This window comes from Elephas maximus, chromosome 21 (genome assembly GCF_024166365.1).
Source record: "Elephas maximus indicus isolate mEleMax1 chromosome 21, mEleMax1 primary haplotype, whole genome shotgun sequence".
NCBI lineage: Eukaryota > Metazoa > Chordata > Mammalia > Proboscidea > Elephantidae > Elephas > Elephas maximus.
The window spans coordinates 17,238,006-17,265,457 of NC_064839.1; the positions used below are offsets into that span (position 1 = coordinate 17,238,006).

At 43.8% G+C, this 27,452-nt stretch overlaps 1 protein-coding gene across 4 annotated transcripts in view; it reads left to right on the forward strand.

Moving 5' to 3' along the window:
* The window catches only part of NOD2 (nucleotide binding oligomerization domain containing 2), a 45,585-nt gene extending 39,899 nt beyond the window's left edge, over window positions 1–5,686 (forward strand). For 2 of the 4 annotated variants that reach the window (XM_049864422.1, XM_049864424.1), the window contains exons 11-12: window positions 2,083–2,166; window positions 4,209–4,359. In XM_049864422.1, the coding sequence (XP_049720379.1) occupies window positions 2,083–2,166; window positions 4,209–4,281 (157 nt within the window). In that variant the 3' untranslated portion in view covers window positions 4,282–4,359. Of the gene's footprint in view, window positions 1–2,082; window positions 2,167–4,208 lie in introns of all 4 variants that reach the window. The other 2 variants (XM_049864421.1, XM_049864423.1) reach the window with 1 other exon arrangement.
* Window positions 5,687–27,452: the final 21,766 nt, after the last annotated feature.

A 27,452-nucleotide genomic window follows, 5' to 3' on the forward strand; every position in this document is an offset into this window, starting at 1 on the left:
CCAGGTTAACAGGAACTGCTCGGTAGTCTTGCCTTCTTTAAGTGGCGTCCAGGGCACATGGCCTTCCTGCCATACCCTAGATACACCTCTGTAGGGACCTTTGCCATGAGGACAGGGACAGGGGCTGTGAGCAGGGCACCACCAAGTGAGCACCCTGGACTTGGGCTGGCGCTGTCCAAGACAGACTGCATGCCGGTTGCAGCGCCCAAGGTCTCATTTTCCTGGGACATCAGGGCCCCATCAGATGACTGTATTTCCCAGAGGCAGGTGGCATCTGCTCTGGCAAACGTGGCCCGAGAAAACACCCAGCTCCAGGGACAGGCAGACAGCTGCCTCAGGGAGAGTGTCGGCTTTGCTGCCAGACCACCAGCCACCCTGGTGGCACTTGTTTGTGTTGCTTTGCAGGGCCTAGAAAGTTGCCAAATGTTTGGGGGAAAACACTTCCACATGTCACTTGGGTGGAAGCAGACTTGGGAGGCTGGATTTGTCCAAGCCAGCACATGTGGGTATGACAAATTTGCCCACCCTTGTTGTCACAGATTGACCCAGCTTGACCCCAATGGCAATGGTGGTTGGAGGCATCCCACATTACCTTGCTGCCAGCCTTACAATTCAGCATTACTGAACTATTTATCCTCCCCCGCTCATTGTTTTCCCATAAAAATTAAGCTTCTGATAGATCTTTAAAAAAAAAAAAATGCCTACATTTTTCTCCCAGGCTTAGCCTCTACCAAGCGTTGATTCAGAGAGCAGGCTCTGGACCTGGATGGCCTGGGTGTGTACTCCAGCTCTGCCATTAACAGCTGTTTCTCCTTGGACCAGTGCCTCAGTTTCCCTGAGCATCAATGGGAATAATAATTGGAACTTCCTCATCGGGTTGTGGGAGCCTTGGTTGCACAGTGGTTAAGAGCTCGGCTGCTAACCAAAAGATTGGCACTTCGAATCTACTAGCCACTCCTTGGAAACCCAATGGGGCAGTTCTACTCTGTCCTCTAGGGTCGCTATGAGTTGGAATCAACTCGACATGGGGTTGTGAACATTCCCTGAGATAACGTAGGTAACGAGCGGGCGTATAGGAAGAGCTCAGCAGATATTGGCTATTACTATCATTAGCATTACCTTAGTGTCAGCTTCTAAGAAATTCCTAAAGTTGTGGAGGAGGGGAAGATAGGTCATGGAAACCATCTAGAAGGCAAAGCTCTGAGCCAAACAGCCGCAGAGGAACACGTGGGTCTTTCCCCGCTTTCCTGGACAGTTCCCCATTGCCCCTCCCCTTTCCCAGCCTCATATTTTCTCTAATCTCTGTCCCTATGACCCCCAAAACCAAATCCATTACCTTCAAGTCAATTCCAGCTCATATGCCCCTTGGGGCCCCCCAAATGAGCACATTACTCTTCATTGATTATTTTCTCCCAGTGAAATACTGGGCCAAGTGCTTTGTATTTGCCATTCTTTAATTGCTATACTCTCTGAGGTAGGTGGAGCCCTGGCAGTGCAGTGGTTAAAGAACTTGGCTGCTAATCAAAAGGTTGGCAGTTCAAATCCACCAGCTGCCCCTTGAAAACCCTCTGGGGCAGTTCTGCTCTGTCCTCTAGGATCGCTATGTGTTGCAGTCGGCTCAATGGCAATGGGTTTGGTTATTTTTATTTTTATTATTTTGATGAGGTAGGCACTCTTAGACCCATTTTACAGATGAGAAAACTGCACCCAATTAGCTGGAGATCAAAAAGGAAGTGATGTAGGTTGCGTTTGAATCCAGGATGTCTGCCACTAAACCACGGGTACTTAACCACTATGCTGTAGCGCGTTCCTAAGGCGAGGCTAGTTAGTTAGATAAACAGATTTTAATACTTCAATCACCAAGTTTAGGATGAACAGGAGGGAACGGGTGCATTTCGCTTAAGGCACTGAGCCTTTGTTGATGAGATTCTGGGGAATCTCAGAAAGGAAAGGGCCATGACCAGGGTGCGGGAGGGCTCCAGTGGCTGGACTAGACCAGCCAGTTCCCTACACTTCCTTTAACTGGGCAAGCTTATAAGAACCAAGCATCTCAGAAGCTCACCATTCCATCTTCCTCTCCAGGCTATCCAACAACAGCATCACCTATGCTGGGGCAGAAGCCCTCCTGCAGACCCTTGAGAGGAATAACACCATCCTGGAAGTCTGGTAAGGCCCCTGGGCAAGCTTCTTTATCTCTCTGAGCCTCAGTTTTCTGATTTGTAAAATGGGGTGAGGGGAGAGAGGAACTTTGGAATTTGTAAGATGCCTCCTGACTCTGACATTCGATGCCATTTCACTTGATGGATCTATTTCTCTGTCTGGGAAAGAAGTCTTCACATCTCAGGTAGGGGCCAAGTCTTTCATTTGTCAATCATGAGTGTTCAGAAACTTCTCTGTTCTAGGCAATAGAATGGGAACAGGGGCGTGGTTGAAGAATGAAAATAATAAAATAAGAGCTCAGCTCCTGCCCCTACTGGGATTTATATCAGCCTTCCTAGACCAAGAATGTTGTCTCAGACCCTCTGCAGCTCTGAATGGAGCCAACACAGGGTGTGGGCTGTGGTATACTGGATCCGAGTCTATGTAATTAAAAGCCATGTTCCTTCGTGTATTTGAAAAGAGCTTTGAGTCACACCTTCAGAGATTTCTCCCCCTTCTTTTGGGGATCTGTTTCTAACTCACAGAGGCAGTGGTGGTTTAGCAGTAGAATTCTCACTTTCCACGCAGTAGCCCTGGGTTTGATTCCCAGCCGGTGCACCTCACCCATAGACACCACCCGTCTGTCAGTGGGGGCTTGTATGTTGCTGTGATGCTGAACAGGTTCAGTGGAACTTTAGACTAAGACAGACTAGGAAGAAAGGCCTGGCGATCTACTTCTGAAAATTAGCCAGTGGAAACCCTGTGGATCACAACGTTCTGATCAGCTACCGATCACAGGAATGGCACAGGACCTGGCAGCACTTCATTCTATTTTACGTGGGGTCACCGTAAGTGGGGGGCCTGACTAGACAGCAGCTAGTAACAACAAAAACATTTTTAACTAAGATAAAAACTAGAAAGATCTCCCCTGGTTTAAGATGTCATGAGTGATGGTTAGTGTATATCTAGCACTGGGCTGAGGAGTCCTGTTGGCGCAACGGATTCGGTTGCTAACAGAAAGATTGGCAGTTTGAACCCACCCAGCGTCTCCATAGAAGAAAAACCTGGCAATTTGCTTCCATAAAGATTACAACCTAGGAAACCCTTATGGGGCAATTCTACTCTGTCATATGGAGTTGACATGAATCGAAATTGACTCAATGGCGTCCAACTATAGCAATAGCACTGGCCTAGACACCAATCTTTAAAAACCAGGAGGTTTCATGTAAAATCTGTATTTCCTGGCTTTCTCAAAAGACCTGGCAACTCTAGACTCCAGTTTACAATGCTAGTAATTAACCAGAGTAGAGGAAGGACCTACGCCACTTAGGTGAATGACCCCACTCTACTTGACCCACCAAACTGGTCGTCTCAGACCAGGTCCCTCTGGCTCCTGTATCTGGCCCACCTCGTCTCTGTAAGCCTGTGGCCCCGCTTTACATATGCAGACACAGGTCTTATTCCTTCACTGAAAAATCACATCAAGACAGCAGCAAACGTCAACGTGAAAAACAAAACTAACTAGAATTTCAGAATATCTGTGCTGAGAAGGCGAACTTTTCCCTTCTGTAGCCTCTGAGATCATCAGATCCAGGGCAGTGTGTGTGGTTTTATTTTTTAAGCCATTGCACAGCCCCAAGAAATGTCACGTTCTGTGTCCCGGGGGAGTGAGCCAGCATGAGGTTGATATTTTAAGGGTTCTGATGTGATTTGCTGCCGTGTTTACAGAGCTTGGGAGGGTATCAGGACTCACTCATTGCATTCTTGATGGATTCTACTGTTGCCTTAAAAAGAATCCAGCCAGCCTCCGGGAGCCTGTGGCCTGCTGGGTCCAGGGTGGGGTCTCTTCCTGCAGCGTCATGGAGTCGTGCTAATCATGCAAAATGATCCACGAGCTCTCACGGCTGGTGCAGGGTCCAAACATTACAGACTGACCTCCCAGGAGAGCTGCAGCTGGGCCTGAGGCTCAGACCATCCCAGGTGTGCGTTGAAAAAGCAGCAGCTTCGCTGCAAGGTACTGCTCTGGTTTGTTCCTCACTCAAACCTTTTATCACTTTGTCCCCCTTTAGGCTCCGAGGGAACACTTTCTCTCCAGAGGAGATCGAGACACTCAGCCACAAGGACACCAGACTCTTGCTTTGATGTCTCTGGTCTGACGCTTATCTCAGTTTGTTTGGACCCAGAAGCTGGATTACATATGGTGGCAGCAGCCCATTCAGACTGAGCTCTGTCCTGCTCAGGGCTGACATAGTTTTCTGGAAATATAATTGGTCAGTTTTCTTCTGGTGGAGGAAGGAGCATCAATGCTTTCCAGAATAGACTTCTCCCAAGCCTACTTTTGCCATAAGGAGCCCTGACGATGCAACGGTTAAGTGCTTAGCTGTTAACCGAAAGGTTGGTGGTTCAAACCCACCCAGTGACTCTGTGGGAGAAAGGCCTGGTGATCCGCTTCAAAGATTACAGCCAAGAAAACCCTATGGAGCAGTTCTGCTCTGTCACATAGGGTCGCTATGAGTCAAAATTGACTTGACGGCATGTGACAACACTTCTGCCATCAAATTCTTCCCGAGAGTTGATCCATGGATGTAGAAGAGGGGCAGCCCCCCTTCACAGCATGGGGCCAACCTCCAGCTGATCCTTCAGGGGTCAATGGGGCTCATGTATGTTAACCGAGTGCCTACTGCATAGAGACCCAGACCTACACGAAAGCCCCCCTCACTACTCCTCCCACAATGAGGAGGGGGTGTTCCGGAAGCAGCCATCTGGCCTCTCGAGACTCATGGGTCATTCCCCGTATCTGGCACCTCCAACTCGTCCTGGATTCCTGTACATGGAATGCCATCTGTGGCTGAGGATTCAGAGTATTGGTGTATTCAGCTTTGATAGTTTGCGTATAGCACCCCCAGCACCCCGCTGCCCTCCCTGCAGGAGCAGGGCTTACAGTTTACCCTGCTCTCCTTTCTGGTGCCTAAGACATTATTGGAAGGGAATACAGGACAGGCAGTCTGTGCTTGTTCCCCAAGACCTTCTAGATTTGCAACAAAATAGTATCACACTACAGCTGGGCTCACATGTGGACTTTTATTTCCAGTGAAATCCATTACTCTCCAGCCCCCCATCAAAGTGCAGCTTTTAAAAATGAATCTGGGCCAGAAGTTTGTATGGCCTGACTAGGGCTCTGGCTGATGCCTGTGAAGTGAACTCTGGACAGACTTCTGAAATATATTCCTAAGAAGGGCTCGGTTTTTTATTTGTTCCAGAATACTTTAGGACATAAAGTCAGGGATTGAAAGTTTACAGGGGCAAACTCAGGCCCCACCTTACAAACACATGTCTTTCTGGATTTTTCAGATGTGGAAGCCTTTGAAAGCTGCCAGGTGCTATGCACGTGTTACTGTTTTAAGCACTATTATTTGTGAAAACTGGTTAATATTTCTAAACCACTTTGTGTTATTCTTCAAAGTTTGTATTTTTTGATATAATTTTATTTGTTTGGTTGTTGCCATTGAAAATATACACAGAAAACATACACCAATTGAACTGTTTCCACATGTACCATTTAGTGACGTTGTTTCGAGATGTGTGACCATTCTCACCCTCCTTTTCTGAGTTGTTCCTCTGCCATTAACGTAAGCTCACTGCCCCCTTAAATTCCTATCTAATCTTTCGAGTTGCAATTGTCAATTCAATCTCGTATAGGTGGTTCTTAAAAGAGCATTATGCTCAAGGCAGACTTTTTTTTTTACTAGTGAAGCTAAACTATTGTTTGGTTTTAAGAAGACTTTAGGGGATATTTTTGGTTTCAGGTTTAAAGATTATCTCAGGACAATAGTTTCAGGGGTTCGTCTAATCTTCATGCTTCCCAGAAGTCTGGAGTCCATGAGAATTTGAAATTCTGTTTTACGTTTTCCTCCTTTTGATCAGTGTTGTCCTATAGAATCTTTGATCAAAATGCTCAGTAATGGTAGCTGGGCACTATCCAGTTCTTCTGGTCTCATGGCAAAGGAGGCAGTTCATGGAGGCAATCAGCCACACATTCCATATCCTCCTCCGATTCCTGACTCTCCTTCTTCCTCTGTTATTTCAGGCAAATAGAGACCAATTGTTGTGCTTGGATGGCTGCTCGCAAGCGTTTAAGACCCCAGGCACTACGCATTGAACTAGGAGGTAGAACAGAAGCACTAAACGTGTTCTTAGGCCAGTTAACTGGGATGTCCCATGAAGCCATGACCCTAAACCTCTAAACCAAGAAACCAGATCTCATGAGGTATTTGGTTGTACATAATCAGCCTTGGCAGTACTCTTTTGTTGTTGTTGTTGTAAAAAAGTTTGTATTTTTTGTAGAAAACGTGACCATGAACGTTCTGCTGTAAATAATCACAGAGGACAAAACTATTGAGTCACCAACGCTAATCTTCATTGTGACCAAACATTTAAAAATATTCCTGAAATGTGTCAAATATTAAAGCACAATTTTCTGCTTGAAGGGGAAAGAAGAATGATGTTTTCAACTAGATAATTTATTGCTGAAGGCAAAAGCAATTCTTAGAAATAGCTTGGCAATCAAAATCCATTTGGCTTCAGCTTAGAAAGGCCCAACCCAGCATGAGGTTTTAAGCTGTGTGGGAGCCTCATGGTGTCCAGGCTGAAAGATTGCAGCAAACATGAAAGGGTCCCCAGGCCTCCCTCAATTCTCTCAAAGTGGCTCCGGGAGTCTTGAGCAGAAGAAAGATGGAGAAGGTTTGGGTACGGCCCTCCGTGGTGAGCAGCCCCCCGTGCAAGGCTTGTTGAAGTAATTCCCAGCTGAATTTAATGAGCAAGGGCTCAGGTGGCTCCTCACCAAAGTCGAGTCCTGCTCCTGAGAAGAAAGGTTTCTGCGTGCCTGGCTGACTAAGTGCTACAGCATCTCACCGGCCTCCGGTGTGCAAGCGTGTCTGTGTCTTTGCTGTTGATGTTATTTTCTGCTCAGACCATTGTTTCTGATATATAAAATCAGGAGGAAGGTGGAGATAGGCCTGCTTTCTCTGAGGAGTCAACACACCAGCCCATTTGTTGCAAATTCATCTTTCTTAAATTCATTTAAAGGAACCCTGTGGCACAATGGTCAAGCAATCAACTGCTAACCAAAAGGCTGGCGGTTTGAACCAACAAATGGCTTTTTCCCAAGGGCTCTTTGGGACAAAGACCTGGTGATCTGCTTCCGTAAGGATCACAGCCAGAAAAGCCCTATGGGGCAGTTCTACTTCGCCACATGGGGTCGCTTTGAGTCAGAATCGACTCAACAGCACCTTACAACAAGGGCAACACGTTAATTTAGGAATTACTTATTAACTAGTTAATTTTGAGGAGTCCCTGGGTAGTGTGAACGGTTAATGTGTGCGGCTGCGAACCCAGAGGTTGGTGGTTCAAGCCCACTCATAGGTGCCTTGGAAAAAAGTCCTGGTGATCTACTTTTGAAAGATATTAGCCTTTGAAAACCCTGTGGAGCACAGTGTGTCTACTCTGACACACGTAAGTGGCCAGGAGCCAGAGTCAAGTGCACGGCAACCGGAGGTTATGTTTGACAATCAGTGGTGAATGGGGAGTGTAGAGGGAGAAAAAAAATACATGGGAATCAAAAAGTGCATAAAACAAGGTCCACCCTGTAAATGCTAGGAAAGAAATAAACACGGTCCGAGACAGAGGGAAACCTTTAGATGGGGGTTGGTCAAAGACAGGTACTCGGAGGAGGTGACATGGAAGCCATGACCTCCAGAAGACAAGGGGCTGGCCATGCAGCGTGAGGATGCTGGAGCAATGCAATCACAGGGAACACACTGTCCAGAGGCCCTGTCATGGGGAAGAGCTCGGCGTGTGACCAGCTGAATAATACCCCCCAAAGGTAGCCAAGTCCTAATCCTTGGAACCTGTGAATGTTACCTTATACGGCAAAAGAGATTTAGCAGATGGTTTTAAATTCAGGCTCTTGTTATGGGGAGATTTATTCTGGATTATCTAAGGGGGTTCTCAATGTAATCACAATTGTCCTTATTAGGAGGCAAAAGGTGATTTGACACAGAAGAAGAAGGCAATGTACCATGGAAGCAGGATGCGACGCTGTTGGCTTTGAAGATGGAGGAAGGAGTGACGAGCCAAGGAATACAAGGAATACAGCTGTAGAGATGGAAAAGGCCAGGGAACTGGTTCTCCCCTGGGACCTTTGGAGGAAGAGCAGCCCTGCTAACATGTTGGTTTCAGCCCAGTGAAACCATTTTGGACTTCTGGCCTCCAGGACTGTAAACCCATTCCCCTTGCCACTGAGTTGATTCCAACTCATAGCGACCCTATAGGACAGAGCAGAGCTGTCCCCTAGGGATCCCAAGGCAGTAAATCTTTATGGAGATACTACTACATCTTCCACCCTCAGTGTGGCTGGCAGGTTTGAACCACTGGTCTTCCGGTTAGCAACTGAGCATTTAACCACTGCACCACCAGGACTCCGTGACCGTAGGAGAGTTAAATCTGTGTTGTACAGCCACCCAATTTGTGGTAATTTGTGGTGACATCACTAGGGTTGGTGTCACCCAGTGCAGTAATGCATGGTATCACCCTCCCATGGACCTTCTCCTGTACCAGACCATGCAGAATCCTTAATAATGTTTTTTGTACTGATGTTACTCAGAAATCACCATTCCTGTGTATTGCTACTTCATTTCCTTCAATTACTACTTTATTCTCAAAAAAGTTATTGATAGAGGCTCATGAATACTAATTACCACAATATTGTAGCAAAACACCAGAAAATCTGACAAAATCATCAGCTGTAAAAACATTGGCAGCGATGAAAACAACAGGGTGTGTCTGTAGCATGTGCAGACAAAACCATGTGGCTCTAAACATCACTGTTATTCGGTAAGAATGATAGCTCTGACCTGCGCACATTAGAAGGTCCAAAAAGTAAATTAGCGTAGAGTTTTAGCCTTGTAGCTCTATTGAGGAAATACAGCCAGAATGCTCACACACTCTGGACATGTTATCAGGAGGGATTAGTCTCTGTAGAAGGACATCATGCTTGGTAAGGTCAAGGGTCAGTGGAAAAAAAGGAAGACCCTCAACAAAATGGATTGACACAGTGGCTACAACAATGGACTCAAACATAACAACAGTTGTGAGGATGGCACAGGATCAGGCAGTGTTTTGTTCTGTTGTACATAGTGTCGTTATGAGTTGGAACCAATTGGATGGCACCTAACAACGATGACATGTATATTGATAATGTAAGCTGGGCTTATGAAAAATGTTTTTGTGGTTATAACTAACTACAGGGATATTTTATAAAAAATAATAGATTTTTACTGAAACACTGCAAAAAATTTTATAGAGAGTCATTTTGGTGTCATCTCCTCTGACGGTGACACCCAGTGTGATCCATACCTCCTGCAGCTCCCTAGTAATTTGTTACAGCAGCTGTAGGGAACTAATACAATATACTTCAGGCAAGCTGGGGAAGAGCATCACCAGATAATTTGCAGAGGTAGGTAGGGCCAGTTCATGCAGGGTCTAGTTGGCCATGGTCAAGAGTTTGATCTTGATCTTAAGATAATGGCAAGCCATTGGAGCGTTGTTAGCAGGGGAGCTGCGACCCAATTTATATCTGAAGAAGATCTCTTTTGCTGCTGGGTGGAGCTGGGACTAGAATGTATATGGGTGGGGTGGGAAGAAGAGGAAGTGGAGAAACCATATAGGAGCTATTACAGGTTCGAGGCAGGTGGGTGGCCGAGGTTGGTGGCAGTGGGGGTGGAGAGAAGGGGATGGATTTCAGATGATCTGGAGATAGACTCCCAAAAACATAGAGATGGATTAGAGGGGCGAGGGAAAGGGAAGAATCAAGGATGACTCCCAGATTTCTGAGTTGTGTTTAACCTGGAAACTGGGTGGGGAGGGGGACGCATAGGAAACAAGTTTGGAAGTAGGAGGAGACTTCTGTTTTGGATCGCCATGTTTTAGACCCCTAAGTGGGAAAGTCAAGTGGAGCTATCAAATTATCGTGTGAGTCTGGAGCCCGGAAGAAAGGTCGTGGTCACTGGTATCAATGCGGGCATCCTCAGTAGTAAAATGGGAATTGCATTCCTGGGCCTTGATGTCATCACCCAGGGAGAGATTATGGAGAAAGAGGTGCTCACGAGAACCTAGGTAAAGGTGTTACTGAGATCTTGATACGTGATTACTGTCAGAGTTCAGAGTAGGAGGAATTTCATAACTTTTTCAAAAATCCAGCAGATACCACCAAAAATATTCTTGGCCTTTGAGCTCTGGTGGCACATTGCTTAAGCAATTGGCTGCTAACTCACCCAGTGGGCTCCATGGGAGAAAGACCTGGTGATCTGTTTCCACAAAGATTACAGCCAAGAAAACCCAGTTCTACTCTGTCACATGGGATCGCTATGAGTCAAAAGTCAACTCGATGGCATCCAAAGACAGCAACAGTGAACAAGGGACTTTGATCTTAAAGTTCTCTGGTATGGAGGTTACCTGAAAGGTGTGTGCTCATGCCAGTGGCTTATCTAGGAGCAGAGAGATTCCAGATTTGTGGCTAAGAATACATAACCCTTATGCAAAAAAAAAAAAAAGGTACTAGAGCAGGAGAAATTTTGGAAGAGCTTCAGGCTTTCATATATTCACCATCAGCCTGAAAGGAAAAAAACAGTCAATCTGAGTTTTGTTTTTTTTTCTTTTGTTTTTTTTTGCATAGCACCAAACAAAATGAATATAACTCACAGAAATGGGAGAAGTGGAATCATTTCCAAGCTGGCCAAGTAGAGACTAAAGTGCTATTGTCTTATTGTACTAACACATTGTCATGGATTGAATTGTCCCCCTAAAATATGTGTCAACTTGGGTAGGTCAAGATTCCCAGTGTTGTGGGGTTGTCCTCCATTTTGTGATCTACTTTTGGTGGCATAAATTAGATCTAACAATGCCTGAGCCAGCCGAGCCTGCGCCGGCCCCAAAGAAGGGCTCCAAGAAGGCAGTGACCAAGGTGCAGAAGAAGGATGCAAGAAGCGCAAGCACAGCTGCAAAGAAAGCTACTGTGTCTACGTGTCCATAGGCATCATGACAAGCAGAGAGGGGAGAGACCTCACTACACTACCACCAAGAAAGAAGAGCTGGAAGTGGAACACGTGCTTTGGACCCAGGGTCCCCATGCTAAGAACCTCCTACTCCTAGGGGAAGAGGGAAGATTGATGCCCAGACACATGGAGATCTCCAAGGAATGTTGGGCCCACAGATGTTGAGAGAACATGAGGACCTTCCCCTAGAACCGGCAGGGAGAGAAAGCCTTCTCCTAGAGCTGACGTCCTGAATTCAGACATTTAGCCTTGCCAATTGTGAGAGAATAAATTTCTGTTTGTTAAAGCCATCCACTTGTGGTGTTTCTGTTTTAGCAGCTAGATAGCCAAGACATACATCTTGGTGCCTCTGTACCCATGAGATTGGCCCAGCCCAGTGGGTGAAGCTCACAGTTGTTGGGGCACACACCCTGGCAATGCCCTCAAGGAGGGAATGCACAGCCTCCGGCCCTGGGCAGCGGGCTACAGGTGAACAGGGAGGTTCACGGTGAAGGACCTCAGGCACTGGCCTGAGCAGTTTCTCTTGGGGGATTATATGGAAAACCAAGATCTTTCGCCTGGGCTTCTTTGAGACACCATTTTGTGCTCCAAATTTCATCTCGACCTATCATAACTTCCAGAACAATCCGCCAATCCAATCCTCTAAGAACCAGCCACCATTCCATCACCCACATTGAAAATCTTTTCTCTCAGGAGCATTGCATCCCTTTGTTAAATGGAACAGATCTTTATTTCCTTTTCTAAAAAAATTGTGGTGAAAGTATGCATAACAAAATATGGCATCTCAACAATTTCTACATCTACAATTTAGTGACATTGATTATATGCAAGTTGCGCAACATTCTCACTATCCTTCTCCAAATCATTCCATCACCATTAACATAAACTCAGTGTCCTTCAGGAACAACTTCCTCTTTCCTCCTCCCTTCCGCCCCTGCTAACTATTACTAATCTTTGGTTTCTGTATATTTGTCTATCTCATATAAGTGGGCTCATACAGTATTTGTGCTTTTGCAACAGGCTTACTTTGTTCAGTGTGATACTTTCAAGGTCCACCCAGGTGGTGGCCTGCATCAGACCTTCATTCCTCTCTGTGCCTGGGTAGTATTGTATTGTGCATATGTACTGCCCTCTGTAGTGGCTTCGGTCATCTGTTGATGGGCATTTGGTTGTTTCCATCTTTAGCTATTGTGAAAAGTGTTGCCATGAACCTTGGTGGACAGTTACAACATCTTTCCTGACAGCTTCAGTTCCACATTGCCACCACACTCCCCTCCGCCTCTCCTTTCGCCCTCAGGTTAAAAGGGGCTTCTTTGGGACCCACCTTTGCCTGGATCACTGTATCAGTCCCCTGACTTGTCTTCCTGTTTCTGCCCTTGACCTGAAGAGTCTCTTTCCGCACAGTGGCCAGAGAGAGCCTATTAAAACATAAATCAGATCAGTCACTGCTCTCGGCTAAGCTCTCCAGGATTTCCCTTCTGGCGCAGGGTAAAAGCCAAGGTCCCACGCTGGCCTGGAGCACCCCCAAATCCTCCCTAGCCTCACCTCTGCCACCCTCACTCCAATTCTTTGCCCTCCAGCCACACTGGCTTCTCTGCTGTTCCTTGTACACACCAAGCCCATTCCTGCTTCCAGACATTTGCACTTCCTTATTCCCTCTCCAGGAGCACTCTTTGGCCCCCTCGTTTCCCTCAGGTCTTTGATCAAATGTCACCTCCTCAAAGGAGTTCTTCTCTGGACAGTCTAACTCAAATAGCTGTTCCAGACACTCTTTTCTCCCCTACCCTGCTCAATACTGTCTTCTCAGCATGCACTACCTGGTATACCTTTGTTTCTTATTGCTTATCTCCTTCCACTAGAACGTCAACTCCATGAGAGCAGGGGCCATGAGTGTCTTGCTCACTGCAGTGTCCTCAGAGCCTAGAATGGCACTTAGCACATGGGAGGGCAGTGATGGTTCAGTGGCAGAATTCTCACCTTTCATGTGGGAGACCCAGGTTTGATTCCCAGCCAACGCACCTCATGCGCAGCCACCACCCACCTGTCAGTGGAGGCTTGCTTGGTGCTGTGAAGCTGAAGATGTTTTAGTGGCACTTCAAGTCTAAGACAGACTAGGGAGGAAGTTTTGGTAATCTACTTCTGCAAATCAGCCAATGAAAACCCTGTGGATAGCAACAGTCAGATTCCCAGCAGATCGTGGAGATAGTGCAGGACTGGGCATACTTTTCTTCTGTTGCGTGTGGAGCCTCTGACAGCAGCTAAGAACAACAGGAGTTCAATAAATATTTGTTGAATGACTTATGAATCTACCCTACTTGAAAGGGGCAGGAAATGGAAGTTTGGACAGATTATAATAACGAATCAGGGTTTTCCTAACACTCTTAATGTCTCTTTCCTGAGGGAGGAAGATTTCCTGGGACCTGGGAACACCCCTTACACATCAGCTGCTCAAAATGGAACTTTAGCCATGACACAAAGTCCCAACGAAGAGTATTAAACCCTTTTTCTCTATGTTCGTGATTTTTAAATCACACACAAAAATCATTTGTCATTGGTCACAGCAAATAGCTCCAACAGGAGAGCATGGATTTACATTTGAGCTGGATTAGTTTAAAGATGATTAAAATAATCCCTTTAATCTTATAAAAAAGAGCTTTTAGGTGACCAGAGTAAAAGGCCCCAGACAGAACGTTCAAGTTGTACCTAGAGTTTCTCCTCACTAAGAGATAAGCACACATCAGAGATAGAAGACTCTCAGCTCATCAGCCATTTATCCAAACACAGAATTGGGTACCAAGAAGGAGGGTGCTGCTCTAACAAATACCTAAATATGGAAGTGGGTTTGGAATTGGGTAAAGGGTGGAGGCTGGAGGGGTTTTAAGATGCCTAATAGCAAAAGCCTAGATTGCCTTGAAGAGACTGTTAGTAGAATTATGGACATCAAAGGCACTTTTGGTGAGTGATCAGAAGGAAGTGGAGAGAGCTATAGAGAAAGTCTCTATCATGTTAGAGAATACATATGGCATCAGCAACACAATGTTGCTGGAAATGTGGATGTTAAATGTGTTTCTGGTGAAGCTTTAAAGAAAATGATGAAATAACCAAATCAATACCATTCACAGTAGCCCCCAAGAAGATAAAATACTTAGGAATAAATCTTACCGAAGATGTAAAAGACCTATACAAGGAAAACTACAAAGCTCTACTACAAGAAATTAAAAAGGACATACTTAAGTGGAAAAACATACCTTGCTCATGGATAGGAAGACTTAACATAGTAAAAATGTCTATTCTACCAAAAGCCATCTATACATACAATGCACGTCTGATCCAAATTCCAATGTCATTTTTTAATGTGATAGAGAAACAAATCACCAACTTCATATGGAAGGGAAAGAAGCCTCGGATAAGCAAAGCATTACTGAAAAAGAAGAAGAAAGTGGGAGGCCTCAATCTACCTGATTTCAGAACCTATTATACAGCCACAGTAGTCAAAACAGCCTGGTACTGGTACAACAACAGGCACATAGACCAATGGAACAGAATTGAGAACCCAGATATAAGTCCATCCACATATGAGCAGCTGATATTTGACAAAGGCCCAGTGTCAGTTAATTGGGGAAAAGATAGTCTTTTTAACAAATGGTGCTGGCATAATTGGATATCCATTTGCAAAAAAATGGAACAGGACCCATACCTCACACCATGCACAAAAACTAACTCCAAGTGCATCAAAGACCTAAACACAAAGACTAAAACAATAAAGATCATGGAAGAAAAAGTAGGGACAACCTTTTAGGAGCCCTAATACAAGGCATAAACAGAATACAAAACATCACCAAAAATGACGAAGAGAAACCAGATAACTGGGAGCTCCTAAAAATCAAACACTTATGCTCATCTAAAGACTTCACCAAAAGAGTAAAAAGACCACCTACAGACTGGGAAAGAATTTTCAGCTATGACATCTCCGACCAGCACCTGATCTCTAAAATCTACATGATTCTGTCAAAACTCAACCACAAAAAGACAAACAACCCAATCAAGAAGTGGGCAAAGGATATGAACACACACTTCACTAAAGAAGTTATTCAGGCAGCTAAAAGATACATGAGAAAATGCTCTCTATCATTAGCCATTAGAGAAATGCAAACTAAAACTACGATGAGATTCCATCTCACTCCAACAAGGCTGGCATTAATCCAAAAAACACAAAATAATAAATGTTGGAGAGGCTGCGGAGAGATTGGAACTCTTATACACTGCTGGTGGGAATGTAAAATGGTACAACCACTTTGGAAATCTATCTGGCGTTATCTTAAACAGTTAGAAATAGAACTACCATACAACCCAGAAATCCCACTCCTCGGAATATACCCTAGAGAAATAAGAGCCTTCACACAAACAGATATATGCACGCCCATGTTTATTGCAGCTCTGTTTACAATAGCAAAAAGCTGGAAGCAACCAAGGTGTCCATCAACGGATGAATGGTTAAATAAATTGTGGTGTATTCACACAATGGAGTACTACGCATCGGTAAAGAACAGTGACGAATCTGTGAAACATTTCATAACATGGAGGAACCTGGAAGGCATTATGCTGAGCGAAATCAGTCAGAGGCAAAAGGACAAATATTGTATAAGACCACTATTATAAGATCTTGAGAAATAGTATAAACTGAGAAGAACACATACTTTTGTGGTTACGAGCGGGGGAGGGAGGGAGGGTGGGAGAGGGTTTTTACTGATTAATTAATAGATAAGAACTGCTTTAGGTGAAGGGAAGGACAATACTCAATACATGGAAGGTCAGCTCAACTGGACTGGACCAAAAGCAAAGAAGTTTCCGGGATAAACTGAATGCTTCAAAGGTCAGCGGAGCAAGGGCGGGCGTTTGGGGACCATGGTTTAAGGGGACCTCTAAGTCAATTGGCAAAATAATTCTATTATGAAAACAGTCTGCATCCCACTTTGAAATGTGGCGTCTGGGGTCTTAAATGCTAACAAGCGGCCATCTAAGATGCATCAATTGGTCTCAACCCACCTGGATCAAAGGAAAATGAAGAACACCAAGGTCACACGATAACTAAGAGCCCAAGAGACAGAAAGAGCCACATGAACTAGAGACATCATCCTGAGACCAGAAGAACTAGATGGTGCCCAGCCACAACCAATGACTGCCCTGACAGGGAGCACAGCAGAGAACCCCTGAGGGAGCAGGAGATCAGTGGGATGCAGACCCCAAATTCTCACAAAAAGACCATACTTAATGGTCTGACTGAGACTAGAGGACTCCCGGCAGTCATGGTCCCCAAGCCTTCTGTTGGCCCAGGACAGGAACCATTCCCGAAGACAACTCATCAGACATGAAAGGGACTGGACAGTGGGTAGGAGAGAGGTGCTGATGAAGAGTGAGCTAATGATATCAGGTGGACACTTGAGACTGTGTTGGCGTCTCCTGTCTGGAGGGGGCATGGGAGGATAGAGAGAGTTGGAAGCTGGCAAAATTGTCACGGAAGGAGAGACTGGAAGGGCTGACTCATTAGGGGGAGAGCAAGTGGGAGTACGGAGTAAGGTGTATATAAACTTATATGTGACAGTCTGACTTGATTTGTAAATGTTCACTTGAAGCTCAATAAAAGTTAATTAAAAAAAAAAAAGAAAATGATGACCATGTGATTATACAATGGAGGAAGGGCAATGCTTTTTATGCAGTGGCAAAGAACTTGCCTGGATTATGTTCAAATGTTTGATGGAAGGAAGAACGTGTAAGTGATAAACTTGGATGTCTGGCTGAGGCGATTTCTAAACAAGATCTTAAAGGGGCTGCGTGGTTTCTCCATGTTGCTTATAGTAAAATCTGAGAGGAAAGAGATGGACTTAAAAATGAACTGTGCAAAATGAGAACAGAACTTAAAGATCTGGAAAACTCTGTCCTACAAACCAAGGACATATGTCCTAGAATTTCACCGAGGACACGGCTACACAATCTTTTGTTGAAGAGATTAAGCCTGAGACTAATGGACCTAACCAGCTACCACAGCAGAAAATGTATCAGCTTAAACCGATGGGGACAGAGAAAGAACAAAACGGAAGAATGCTGTCTCTGCCTCTTGGAATTCTACAGGCAGGAAAAGGCCAAAGAAGATACACCTTTGCCCTTCAGAAGAAGAAAAGAATCATCCCTTGAGTGCTTGGAGATCAGCAGAACAGTTGGAAGGAGCACAGGAAGCAGAACTTTCTCGGTTTCAATGGGTGAGGCCACAGTCTCCTGGATCTCAAAGGGTGGGGCCACAGCCTCCTAGGTTTCGAAGAGTTGCATTGTCACCAACTTGGTTCCAGAGTGTGGGGCTGCTGTTGAAGACAGCCAGGGGCATGGGGCTGCCGCTCAAAGTTGGGGGGTGGGGCAGGGCTGCCATGCCCAGCGGGCAGACGAATGGGGCCTGCCATGGCCTAGGTGGTGGAGTTGCCACTCAGATGGACTAGGAGAATGGGCCAGCAAAGCTGAGGGAGCAGAGTTGCCATCTCAGAGGGCCTGGAAGGTGGAGTTGCAGCCCAGGTCCGAGGGACCTCCACCCAGAATACAGATGGCGTCAATGGGCACCCAGAGTCTGGAAGGCAGGACCATTGCCCAGATGGTCTCAGAGAAGAGAGGATTATTTGCAAGCCTTCAGAGCTAATGTAATTTGTTCTGCTGGGTTTTGGACTAGCTTGGTGCCTGTTAGAGGGGCCCTGGTTGTGCAGTGGTTAAATGTTCAGCTGCTAACCAAAAGCTTGGCAGAAACCTTATGGGGCAGTTTTACTCTGTCCTATAGAGTTACTATAGGTCAAAATTTGAGTTGGTGGTGATAGATTTGGTTTTTTGAGATTGCTGCCTGTTATCCCTTTTTTCCCTCCAATTTCTCCCATTTGTAATGGAAATGTCTTCCTTGTGCCTGTTCCGCCACTGTACTTTGGAAACAGATAACTTCTATTCTAGATTTCAGAGGTTCACAGATGAAGAGGAGTTTTGCCCCAGGATGGAATACACCTAGAGTCTCATCCATATTTATTTAGATAAGTCAGAAGATGAGATTTTGGACTTGGGGTTGATTTAAGACTTTTGGGATGATGTGATGGGGGTAAATGTGTTTTGCATATGGCAACAACATGAACTTTTGGGTGCCAAAGGGGGGAATATTATGGATTGAATTATGTCCCCCCAAAATATGTGTGGCAAATCCTAACTTCTATACCTGTGGTTATAATCCCATTTGGGAATAGGTTGTCTTTGTTATGTTAATGAGGCAGGATTAGTGTAGGGTGTCTCTTGAGGCAACTACTTTTGAGGTTTAAAAGAGATTAAACAAGCCAGCAGAAGAGAGATGGGGCAAGACAGCTGCCAAGACACATGGAGTTCTCCAGGAAAGCAGGAAGCAGAAGTTGAAAAGACAAGGACTTTCCTCCAGGGCCTCCAGAGAGAGAAAGCCTTCCTCAGAGCTGGTGCTCTGATTTCGAACTTCTAGCCTCCTAGCTGGTGGTTCAGTGGTAGAATTCTTGCCTGCCACATGGAAGGCCCAGGTTAGTTTCCTGACTGATGCCACCACCTGTCAGTTTGGTGGCTCATTTGTTGCTGTGATACTGGAAGCTTTGCTACCAGTATTTCAAATACCAGCAGGGTCACCCATGGTGGACAAGTTTAAGTGGAGCTTCCAGACTGAGACAGACTAGGAAGGAGGACCTGCAGCCTACTTTTAAAAAAATTGACCAGTGAAAACTTTATGAATAGCAGTGGAACATTGATATAGTGCCAGAAGATAAGCCCCTCAGGTTGGAAGTCACTCAAAGTACGGCTGGGGAAAAGCTGCCTTCTCAAAGTAGAGTCAACCTTAATGACATAGATGAAGTCGAGCTTTCAGGACCTTCATTTGATTACGTGGCATGACTCAAAATAAGAAGAAACAGCTGCAAACATCCATTAATAATCAGAATGTGGAATGTACAAAGTATGAATCTAGGAAAATAGGAAGTCATCAAAAGTGAAATGGAACAAATAAACATTAATATCCTAGGCACTTCTGAGCTGAAATGGATTAGTATTGCCCATTTTGAATCAGACAATCATATGATCTACTATGCCAGGAATGACAAATTGAATAGGAATGGCGTCACATTCATTGTCAAAAAGAACTTTTCAAGATCTATCCTGAGGTACAATGCTGTCAGTGATAGGATAATATCCATACACCTACAAGGAAGACCAGTTATTACAACTATTATTCAAGTTTATGCACCAATCACTAAGGCCAAAGATGAAGAAATGGAGGATTGTTAGAAAGTTCTGCAGTCTGAAATTTACCAAACATGAAAACAAGACACATCGATAATTACTGGGGATTGCAGTGAGAAAGCTGGAAACAAAGAATAAGAATTGGTAGTTGGAAAATACAGCCTTGGTGCAAGGAAAAAAAAAAAAATCAAACACATGGAAACTGAACAACACTTTGTTCAAAAACTACTGGGTTATAGAAGAAATTAAGGATGGGATAAAGAAATTCACAGAATCAAATGAGAATGAAAATACGTCCTACCGGAAGCTTTGGGATGCAGCAAAAGCAGTGCTCAGAGGTCAATTTAGAGCAACAAATGCATACATCCAAAAAGAAGAAAGGGCCAAAATCAAAACATTAACTCTATAACTCGAACAAATATAAAGAGAGCAGCAAAAGAAGCCCTCAGGCACCAGAAGAAAGGAAATAATAAAAATTAGAGCAGAATTAAATGAAATAGAGAATAGAAAAATCATCGAAAGAGTTAGCAGGACCAAAAGCTGGTTCTTTGAGAAGGTCAAAAAAATTGATAAATCACAGGCCAAACTGACAAAAGGAAAACAGGAGAGGAAGCAAATAACCCAAATAAGAAATGAGATGGGCGATATCACAACAGACCCAACTGAAATTAAAAGAATCATAACAGAATACTGTGAAAATTGTACTCTAACAAATTTGAAAACCTAGAGGAAATGGACAGAATTCTAGAAATACACTACATACCTATACTAACACAAAAAGAGGTAGAACAACTAAATAAGCCTATAACAAATGAAGAGATTGAAAACGGAATTAAAAAAACTTCCAACAAAGAAAAAGCCCTGGCCCTGACAGCTTCACTGGAGAATTCTACCAAACTTTCAGAGAAGAGTTAACACCACTACTACTAAATGTATTTCAGAGCATAGAAAAGGATGGAATAATCCCGAACTCATTCTATGAAGCCAGAATAACCCTGATACCAAAACCAGGTAAAGACACCACAAAAATAAAATTACAGACCAAGATCCCTCCTGAACTTAGATGCAAAAATCCTCAACAAAATTCTGGCCAATAGAATTCAACAACATATCAAAAAAATAATTCACCATGACCAAGTGGCATTCATACCAGGTATGCAGGGATGGTTCAACATTAGAAAAACAATCAATGTAATTTACCACAGAAATAAAACAAAAGACAAGAACCACATGAGCCTATCAATTGATGCAGAAAAGGCATTTGACAAAGTCCAATACCCATTCATAATAAACTCTAAGCAAAACAGAACAGAAGGGAAATTCCTCAACATAATAAAGGGCATTTATACAATGCCAACAGCCAACATCATCCTAAATGGAGAAGGCCTGAAAGCATTCACCTTGAGATCAGGAACCAGACAAGGATGCCCTTGTGTTTAAACCTCTTATTCAACATTGTGCTGGAGGTCCTCAGAGCAATTAGGCTAGAAAAAGAAATAAAGGGCATCTGCATTTGTAAGGAAGAAGTAAAAGTATCTGTATTTGCAGATGATATGATCTTATACACAGAAAACCCCAAAGAATCCACAAGAAAACTACTGGAACTAATAGAAGATTTCAGCAAAGTATCAGGATACAAGACAAACATACAAAAATCAGTTGGATTCCTCTATACCAACAAAGAGAACTTTGAAGAGGAAGTTGCCAAATCAATACCCTGTACAATAGCCCCCAAGAAGATAAAATACTTAGGAGTAAATCTAACCAGAGACGTAAAAGAACTGTACAAAGAAAATTGCAAGATGCTGCTGCAAGAAACCAAAAGAGACCTACATAAGTGGAAAAACATACCTTGCTCATGGATAGGAAGACTCAACGTTGTGAAAACGTCTATTCTACCCAAAGTGATCTACAGATACAATGCAATCTCAATCCAAATTCCAATGGCATTTTTTAATGACATTGAGAAACAAATCACCCACTTCATATGGAAAGGGAAGAGGCCACTGATAAGGAAAGCATTACTGAAGAAAAAGAACAAAGTGGAAGGCCTCACACTGCCTGATTTGAGAAACTATGATACCGCCACGGTAGTCTAAAACAGCCTGATACTGGTACAACAACAGATACATAGACCAATGGAATAGAATTGAGACATAAATTCATCCATCTATGAGCAGCTGATATTTGACAAAGGCCCAAAGTCCATTAATTGGGGGAAAGACAGTCTCTTTAACAAATGGTCCTAGCATAACTGGGTATCCATCTGCAAAAAAATGGAACAGGACCCATACCTCACACCATGCACAAAAACTAACTCAAAATGGATCAAAGACCCAACAGTAAAATCTAAAACAATAAAGATCATGGAAGAAAAAATAGGGACAATGCTAGGAGCCCTAATACATGGCATAAACAGTATACAAAACATTACTAACAGTACACAGACACCAGAAGAGAAGCTAGATAACTGGGAGCTCCTAAAAATCAAACACTTATGCTCAACCAAAAAGTTCACCAAAAGAGTAAAAAGACAACCTGCAGATTGGGAAAAAATTTTTGGCTATGACAAATCCGATCAGCATCTAATCTCTAAAATCTACAAGATACTGCAAAACCTCAACAACAAAAAGACAAATAACCCAATTATAAAATGGGCCGGGGATATGAACAGGCACTTCACCAAAGAAGACGTTCAGGCGGCTGACAGATATATGAGGAAATGCTCACAATCATTAGCCATTAAAGAAATGCAAATCAAGATACCATCTCACCCCAACAAGGCTGGCATTAATCCGAAAAACACAAAATAATAAATGTTGGACAGGTTGTGGAGAGACTGGAACACTTATACGCTGCTGATGGGAATGTAAAATGGTACAACCACTTGGAAATCGATTTGGTACTTCCTTAAAAAGCTAGAAATAGAACTACCACACAATCCAGCAATCCCACTCCTAGGAATATAGCCTAGAGAAATAAGAGCCTTCACATTAATAGATATATGCACACCCATGTTTATTGCAGCACTGTTTACAATGGCAAAAATCTGGAAACAACCTAGGAGCTCATCAACGGATGAATGGGTAAATAAATTATGGTATATTCACACAGTGGAATACTACACAATGATAAAGAACAAAGATGAATACTTGAGATATGTCATAACGTGGAGGAATCTGTAAGGCACTATGCTGAGTGAAATTAGTCAGTTGCAAAAGGACAAATATTGTATGAGACCACTATTATAAGAACTCAAGAAAAGGTTTAAACACAGAAGAAAACATTCTTTGATGGTTTCAGCGTGGGGAGGGAGGGAGAGGAGTATTCACTAATCAGATAGTAGACAAGAATTATTTTAGGTGAAGGGAATGACTACACACAATAAGGGGGAAGTCGGCATAAGTGGACTAATCCAAAAGTTAAGAAGTTTCCTGAGCACAACCAAACACTTCTAGGGCCAGAGCAGCAGGGACAGGAGCCTGGAGACCATGATTTTGGGGGACGTCTAGGTCAGATGGCATAACAAAGGGTATTAAGAAAACATTCTGCATCCCACTTTGGTGAGTGGTGTCTGGGGTCCTAAAGGCTGGCAAGTGGTCATCTAGGATGCATCAATTGGTCTCAACCCACCAGAAGCAAAGGAGAATGAAAAACGCCAAATACACGGGGAAAATACGTACCCAAGAGAGAGAAAGGGCCACATAAACCAGAGACTCCAACAGCTTGAGACCGGAAGAACTAGATGGTTCCTCGCTACCACCAGTGACTGCCATGACAGGGAATACAACAGAGAATCCCTGATGGAGCAGGAGAAAAGTGGGATGTAGACCTCAAATTCTAGTAGAAAGACCAGACTTAATGGTCTGCGACTGGAGGGAACCCAGAGTTCATGGCCCCCAGACTCTGTTAGCCCAAAACTAAAGCCATTTCTGAAGCCAACTCTTCAGACAAAGATTAGACTGGACTATAAGACATAAAATGATACTGGTGAGGAGTGTGTTTCTTAGCTCAAGTAGACACATGAGACTATGTGGGCAGCTCCTGTCTGTAGGTGAGATGAGAAGGCACAAAGGGACATGAGCTGATTGAATGGAAATGGGAAAAACAGGGTGGAGAGGAGGAGCGTGCTGTCACATTGTAGGGAGAGCAACTAGGGTCACATAACAATGTGTGTATAAAGTCTTTGTATGAGAAACCGACTTGAATTGCAAACTTTCGCTTAAAGCACAATTAAAAAAAAAAAAATAGAAATATGCAAAGACCTGGAGATAGAAAACCAAAACGGAAGAACATGCTTGGCATTTCTCTAGCTAAAAAACTGAAGAAAAAAATTCAAGTCTTGAGCTGTAATATTGAAGGATTCTACGAGGACAATATTAAACAACACAGGAAGCATTAAAAAAGAGGAGATTCACTGTACCAAAAAGAATTGTTTGACATTCAGCCATTTTAGAAGGTAACATATGATCAAGAACCAACGGTATGGAAGGAAGAAGTCCAAGCTGCATCGAAGGCATTGAGAAAAACAAGCCTCCAGGAATTGACAGAACACCAATTGAGATATTTCAACAAACGGATGCAGCGCTGGAGTTGCTCACTTATCCATGCCAAGAAAATTTGGAAGACAGCTACCTGGCCAACTGCCCTTTTTAAAGAAAGGTGATCCAACTGAACTTGGAAATTATCCAACAATATCATTAATATCACACAGAAATAAAATTTTGCTGAAGATCATTCGAAAGCAGTTGTAGCAGTACCTTGACAGGGAACTACCAGAAATTCAAGCCAGATTCAGAAGACGTGGAACACGGGATACCATTATTAATGTCAGATGGATTATGGCTGAAAGCAGAGAGGTGTTTACCTGTGTTTTTTTTTTTTTTTTTTTACTATGCCTAGGTATTTGACTATGTAGATCATAATAAATTATGAATAACGTTTTGAAGAATGGGAATCCCAGAACACTTAATTTAGCTCATGCAGAACCTGTACAGAGATTAAGAGGCAGTCGTCGTTTGAATAGGTGGTTTAAAGTCGATAAAGTTGTGCGTCAGGGTTGTATCCTTTCACCATACCTATTCAATCTGTATGCTGACCGAATACCCAGAGAAGCTGGACTATATGAAAAAGAACGTGACATCAAGACTGGAGGAAGACTCATTGACAACCTGCTTTATGCAGATGACACATTCTTACTTGCTAAAAGTGAAGAGGACTTGAAGCACTTACTGATGAAGGTCGAAGACCACAGCCTTCAGCATGGATTATACCTCAATATAAAGAAACTAAAAATCCTCACAACTGGACCAATGAGCAACATCATGATAAATGGAGAAAAGATTGAAGTTGACAAGGATTTCATTTTATTTGGATCTGCAATCAACATTCATGGGAGCAGCAGTCAAGAAATCAAAGGACACATTGCGTTGGACAAATCGGATGCAAACGACCTCCTTAAAGTATTAATAAGTAAAGATGTCACTTTAAAGACTAAGATGAGCCACGGTTTTTTCAATTGCCTCTTATGCATGTGAAAACTGGACAATGAATAAGGAAGACCGAAGAAGAATTGATGCTTTTGAATTATGGCGTTGGTGAAGGGTATTGAATATACCACGGATCGCCAAAAAAACGAGCAAATCTGTCTTGAAGAAGTACAGCCAGAATGTTCCTTAGAAGCGAGGATGGTGAGACTTTGTTTCACATACTTTGGACAGGTTATCAGGAGAGATCGGTCCCTAGAGAAGGACATCATGCTTGGTAAAGTAGAGGGTCAGCACAAAAGAGGAAGACCCTCAATGAGATGGATTGACACAGTGGCTGGAACAATGGGCTCAAGCATAACAACGATGTTGCAGGACAGGGCACTGTTTCGTTCTGTTGTGCATAGGGTAGCTATGAGTTGGAACCGACTGGATGGCACCTAAGAACAACAGCCTCCTAGATTTTGAGGAAATTGATTTGTTAAAGCCATCCACTTATGATATTTCTGTTATAGCAGAAGTTGATAACTAAGACAGGATCTAGGCTCCCATGTAGTGAAAGTGCCTGGCCTGGTCCAGTTAGCTCTGTGGCTCATAGTTCATTCTGGATGAGGCTAGGGCAGCTTGCTGTGCTGCTAGTACAGTGTGGAGTAAGGTGGGTCCCAGTCATCCTCTTTGTCCTTTACTGGATACTTATTACCTTAGATAACTGAAATAACCTTTCTGTGCCTCAGTGTCCTTATCTGTCAAAAGAGAATATAATCATGTCTACTACATTAATTTTCTAAGTCTACTGAACTCAACAGCAACGGGTTACGGGTTACTGTTGTGGATAGAACTGGGTCTCCAAAAAATATATGTCAACTTGGCTAGGCCATGATTCCCAGGATTGTGTGATTGTCCACTGTTTTGTCATCTGATGTGATTTTCCTATGTGTTGTAAATTCTACCTCTATCATGTTAACTCTGGGGGTTTACCATGTTAACGAGGCAGGATTAGAGGCAGTTATGTTAATGAGGCAGGACTCAATCTACAAGATTAGCTTGTGTCTTAAATCGGTCTCTTTTGAGATATAAAAGAGAGAAATGAGCAGAGAGACAGGAGGATTTCCTATCACCAAGAAAGCAGTGCCAGGAGCAGAGTGCCAGAAGTCCAAGGTCAAGGTGCTAGTAGGGCTGCACTCCTCAAGTAGAGAATCCGTTCTTTGCTTCTTTCTGCTTCTGGTGGCTCCAGGTGTTTCTTGGCTTGTGGCTGCATGACTGTAGTCTCTTCACATGACCTTCTCCCCTTCTCTGTCTCTCCTCTGGGTGTCTCTTATATGGACACTTGTCATTGGGGAGGGCCCATCCAGATAATTCAGGATGATCTAATCTTGTGATCCTTAATTATATCTGCCAAGACCCTTTTTCCAAATGAGCTCACATTCACAAGTTCCAGGGGTTAGGATGTAGACATAACTATTTGGAGGGCCACCACTCAACCCCTTACAGCTTCCTAATAAGATTACTACAATGATTTAATGGGATGTCATATGCAAGGTGAGTGGCAGTTTAAATCATCAATAACAATGTTAATCACTAACATTTATGTACAGGTGGCCATCGAGATGATTCTGACTCATGGCAACCCCATGTATGTCAGAGTAGGGTGGTCGGTGACTGATTTTTTGGAAGTAGTTTGCCAGTCCTTTATTCTGAGATACCATTGCATGGACTGAAATCTTCAACCTTTCCATTGGCAGCCCAGCACATTAATTATTTGTATCACCCATGGAGTCCACCATTTATATACAGCTTACTAAGTGCCATGCACCCTAGACAAATTTGCACTTTTAATTTGAGTTTCTCTCCTATATAGTAGTGTTCAGCCTCCTATCCACAGCTCGGAGACTCTGGATAATGTCTCCAGTGGACCTTTGTAGGGAAACCCTTGTGGTTGAGAGCTAAGGCTCTCAAAAGGCCAGCAGTTCGAATCCACCAGATGGCTCTCGGAAACTCTATGGGATAGTTCTACTCTGTCCTATAGGGTTGCTATGAGTCGGAATCAACTTGATGGCAATGGGTTTGGTAGTAGATGCTGTGATGTACCACCCACATCCGAGGACTGAAGGTCTTATTCTTCCAGCTCACAGGAGTGTCCTGGCTGACAGCCTTCAGCTGTCAGCTCTCTAAAGGAATTGCTTCAGTTGGAGAGAGTTGCGTCATGCAAGATCACCCCCTATTCCCAAGGGTGGTCCATATCAGCAACTAGTTGTTACACAGTCTAAAAGCTCAGCCCCCTTACACCAACTTGGGACAACTCTGAAGGGCCATTCCAGCTTCAGAGCTCCCCATGGGGGTAGCTGAGGCCTGGTTGAGACTGAATCACAGCCCCACCTTTTCCTCTACCCAATCCTTCTTGCTTCTCTTCCCTTCCACAAGTATTGATCCCAAGAGTGGCCTCCAG